Source organism: Acanthisitta chloris, unplaced genomic scaffold (assembly GCF_000695815.1).
Source record: "Acanthisitta chloris isolate BGI_N310 unplaced genomic scaffold, ASM69581v1 scaffold10570, whole genome shotgun sequence".
In the NCBI taxonomy this organism is placed as follows: domain Eukaryota; kingdom Metazoa; phylum Chordata; class Aves; order Passeriformes; family Acanthisittidae; genus Acanthisitta; species Acanthisitta chloris.
The window spans coordinates 74,173-79,090 of NW_008652208.1; the positions used below are offsets into that span (position 1 = coordinate 74,173).

At 40.3% G+C, this 4,918-nt stretch overlaps 1 protein-coding gene across 1 annotated transcript in view; it reads right to left on the minus strand.

Moving 5' to 3' along the window:
• The window catches only part of SYNPO2 (synaptopodin 2), a gene marked incomplete at its 5' end in the record, with an annotated part of 24,202 nt that extends 22,616 nt beyond the window's left edge, over positions 1 to 1,586 (minus strand). The window contains one exon of the mRNA XM_009076455.1: positions 1,435 to 1,586. Coding sequence (XP_009074703.1) covers positions 1,435 to 1,586 — 152 coding nt within the window. The remainder of the gene's footprint in view (positions 1 to 1,434) is intronic.
• Between the last annotated feature and the right edge of the window lie 3,332 nt (positions 1,587 to 4,918).

Genomic DNA, 4,918 nt, shown 5'->3' on the forward strand with positions numbered 1-4,918 from the left:
AAGGTAAGCTCTAATCCTCAGCTATCACTGTTCCCCTGATCCTATCACACTGATCCTTTGTTCATCCCCAGCCAACATGTACAGACAGGCCATGCAAAATGTCTGTTAAAAAGAAAATGAACCCTCCTTGAGAGCATCTTGTTTTGAAGGCAGATTGTCACTTTGAACTCCTAGACACTTTAGAAAAGTTCCTTTGTGCAGGTTGCAGGAACCACCAAAGAATTTCATATGCTGTTTAGACATCCCTGGTGACCAGAGTCAAGTGCCTGTTTTGCACCAGAGTCCTTTCAGCCTCTCCCATTACACTGCTCTGTTAGCTGTCATGACGAATCCTGAGCCCTTTCCTGGTCCTGCCTGTGAGAGAGAAGACACAGGAAACTGCAGCAGCTCTGGGGGGTGCCTTAAGTCCTTACAAGGAGTGTGGAAGTCTCAAGTCTTTTCTTGCTCTTACTCCCACTGAAGGCAATTCGGAGTTCCTCTTGTCTGAATTCACAAAGTCTGAGGGAGAATGTGCTTACTGTAAAGGTTGCATATAATTACACTGATAACAATTATAGACAAGTGTAGACTAATGTACAGTAAGCAGGAAATGCTGGCTTTAAATTTGCATGAAGCTTCTCTACTCTAAGAAACTCAAAGCATTTTCAAAGAAAACTGAAATTCACTATCACTATTTTATAAATGCAGAAGCTGTGACCCAGAGAGCTGTAAATGACTTGCCTCACCTCATCTAGTGAAGTGATAACAGCTACAGAAATAGAATTCATGACTTCCAGACCCTCTCCCCTTCCTGACTCCTAATGCATTTTGCAAGCTTCTCTACTCTAAGAAACTCAAAGCATTTTCAAAGAAAACTGAAATTCACTATCACTATTTTATAAATGCAGAAGCTGTGACCCAGAGAGCTGTAAATGACTTGCCTCACCTCATCTAGTGAAGTGATAACAGCTACAGAAATAGAATTCATGACTTCCAGACCCTCTCCCCTTCCTGACTCCTAATGCATTTTGCCACCCAGGAAGACCATTTGCCATGTCATCACTGGCATAACTGTGTAACACACTTTCTCCATCTATACAGCCTTTGTTTTTTGTAAGCCTCACTTCCCTATCTGTGGGGAATAACAACACTTCACTGCTTCAAAGGGGTGGAGAGAATAATTGAACTCAAGGCTCTGCAGTGTGCAGATATGGTAGTGGACACCTTGCAGGCATTAATACTTACATTTGGAGAATGTACTATTGATTCTGTGCCTGAACACTGCTGTTCAAATTCCCTCCCTTTTCCATACAGACAAGCAGACTCACAGACATTAATAACAGGACTATCAGAAGCTCACAGAATAAATCTGCAAAATGAGCGTGTTAAACCCAGCATTTTCCAGGTGGTTCACTGAACCAGAATGGCACCAAAGCATTCTGAGCATTCCTGTACCTCTTGATAAGCATCTGCAGGACGTCAGTCAGGCTTTCCATCAGAACGATAACTTCAGCATAGGTTAGGTCTCCACAAGGCTTGCCATTGATAGACACCACCTCATCCCCCTCACACAGGCCAGCCTTTGCTGCTTTGCTTTTGCTGCGAACCTACAATGAGTCAAAGACAAATTCCAAATTGCACAATTAATGTTCATTTGAAAACAGCAGTAACCACGTCCTCAGCTTTTGTCTGTACCAAAGAAAAAGGATCAGTATTGATCATAAACAAATTTCTAGTAACACAAATGAATAGCCTGTCCCAGGTGAGGTTAATACTGTTCTAACCAGTAATAACAAATAGAAGACCTGTTTAACTGAAGTTGTGAGTGAGATGTCAAACAGGCTGGATTTACTTTTTTTAAAAACTGGGAGACACAGAAGTTTGAGGCAACAACCAATTGATCACAGTTTAGCAGAAATGAAAAACCTCATCAGTTTCTCTGAAAATGAAAGACTACTAGAGCTGAAATCTACACCAAGGTTTTAAAAGAATAATCTATAAATTTAGGCCTCTTGGCAGAATGTCAAGATGCTGTTAGAGCTGTAGGTATAGAGACTCCTGTATACTGGACACTTTTTCCTTAGATGCCCAACTGTAGGTTTAGTTGCCGAATTATAAACATCTGCATTGCTGGAGATCCTAAATCCATGTTTAGTCATCTGAGTACGTGCCCTGATTTACTGAAGTTAATGCATGCCCGTTATGGCTTAACCTTCCTTGCTAACTTCTCATTCAAGAATCTTATGCAGCTCAGTTTTTGCTGTTTCACTCCTTTTCCCACTGTCAGCATGTTATAACTAATCACAGTCTTTGTATAACAAAACCTAGACAGCTTTAACACCACTCAAGGTATGCTGTACAGTTGACTGCTATTTTTAAAGTACATATTTGGCAAAGAGTGTGTTATATTAACCAGGATGCTTGCAGGAGTCTATTTTAGAATGGCACATAAACATAAAAGGGCTGTCCTTGGGTTCTTTGATTGCACTCTTCTACCTGTTGGTGTGAGTACTTTGGCCTCATGGGATATTGAGTTGGTGATTCAATGTCTGATACTTCTTAATTCTCATAGCAATTTCTTGAAAACTTTTAAAATAATAGTGTGGTTCTACCTCACAGCGCCAGAGACAGTCCCCACTGACTCTAGGGAAGTTACTTCTGATATACACCAGATTTGAGGGTGCAGCTGTGCCACAGACTCATGGAATTATCCCAAATATACTATTAAGCCACTGGGCTGGTACCTAAGATGCATTTCTGAAAGCAATTTTGAAAAGTTTCTTCAAATCAGGATGATATGTGGCATAAGGAGTGAGACTGCATGTTTTTCTGTGGCAGAGCCACCACACATACTTCCCTTATTTCAGTTTCACATACCCACATGTCACACTGTGGCTCTTGGAGCAGGGAAGGAACAGCAGCCTGGTGCATACAGAAGCCAGTTTCTACCTTGCAGAGTGAACATTTACAAATATGGAGTGGTATGCTGCTCTGTTTATCTCCCCTTGGTCAAGAGCATAAACCTCCTTGTGCTTTGGGACGAAATGACAGTTTAGACAGTGTTTAGAATGTTTTGCTTCATATATGAGGTGGGACTTGCATTGAGGTTTAATAACTTTTTTTTTTTTTTTAATAGGAGAGTATGCTATTAACATTTTACAAGGCATCTTAGGCCTGAATGTAATTAATGTGGATGCCAGGAAGAATTTTGAGTGACTCTTTTTCAAAACAGATGTAAGCAGCCATTATAGCAACTTGTGAACTCGGAAACAGCATGATATGGTACCTAGATTGTGAGAAGAACACTTGTTTCTGTTTCTTTATTAAGTGTTGGAGAATTTGAGGTCAGTTCTGTTATAGATAACCATTCAAGCTGTCTCAAGAAAAAAACTGTTACCTATTCCATAACTTCAGTGGTTTATGTCAGAAAGCAAAAGCACAAGTATACCATGTTAGTAGTTCTACATGAATTTCTAGGCAGCTCAACCACTCCCATGATTTTTAAACAGACTCCTTGGTAGCACTCAAAAAGAAAGAATGGACCAGGACATTGAATTTCCTTCTAAAGTTCTTGAAAGGGCCTCTCAGTCCATTTCAGTGCCTTGTGAATTGTTGAAAGATCACCATTGTGAGATATTACCAACTTCATACAAAACTTCAGCCTCTTCTTTGCTCATACAGGAAAATTACTGCAGGTTGCTGTACCTTGCTTTCTGCTAGCATTTCCATTCATATGCACATTACAGCACATTTCCTGTCAGTATCATATTTCCAGGTTTATCTACATAAATCAAACCTTTAACATGACTTTGCCATCGCAGGATCACGCTGCACATGCTGTATGCACTATTGGTTCTTCTGACTCTATGCCAGCCTTTTGCCTAGCCTCGCCCAGAGCCACCTGTGCCTCTCAAATTTGGACAAGGTCTATATAACATTACCTCAGTATTATCCCTTTTTTTTTTTTGGTGTTTAACTTCGGGGAATAAAAGGGAGGGGAGAGCACTGACAAGAAAATGATCAAGGGCAGGTTGCATGGCAAATTATAGCAAGTTGCTGCTATGATAGAAATGCACCATCATTATTTGTGTTATTTTAGCTTCAGAATATCACCAGGTTACTCACCAATATGTAGATTGCCTTACCAGGCAAGCTGCAATTGTTTCTGGGTTTCTTTATTTGTCTACACTGGAAATGCAAAAAAACCCCAAGCAAATAATTTATTCATGTGAACTAAAACTTTTCAGAGTTATGGGAAAAACAAACAAACAAACAAACACAAAACACACCAAAGGAAAAAAATCCGAAGAAGATTTGTGGAAAGCAGGATCTTCCTGGTAAAATATGTGTTCAGTAGACAGTTTTCTCTCAAAGGAAGTTTTGGCTGAAAGCCTTTGAGAAGCCCACTGGGAAACAAAAGCTGCCTTTGTTAGCAGAAATACCACTTGGTCACACAGGGGACAGTAAGAAACCTTTATCCAGTTCTTGGGAACTTAAAGCAAGGCACAGGTGGGTGTAAAGCAGAAGACATTCTTACAAAACTAGTGATTGCTCTTGCCTTCCAGCCCAGGCTTACTCATTTACTTCTTTCTCTGATCTGAGTTGGAGTTTTCTTTAGGAAGAAAAAGTGTTTTTCCCGTAAAATTTGTGAACTGTGTATCTCACTACTAGAACAAAATGTTTGTAAATATTTTCTTAGTTTTCCAATGCTTGTGTTTCCCACAGAACACAGTGAAACTGAGCCTGTACCATGAGCACTGAACTTGTCAAGACACCAGCTGCTCCTGGGGCAGCTTGAAGAGCTTTATCCCACTCTCCCCTGGTGCTATCTGTATTGCTTTTCTGTTCCACCCCAGCCAAGACTCTTCATTATGCAATTTACTTGAAGTATGTAATTTCTTTTTATTCCCAGATCACTCCTGTCTCCAGAATTTCCCAC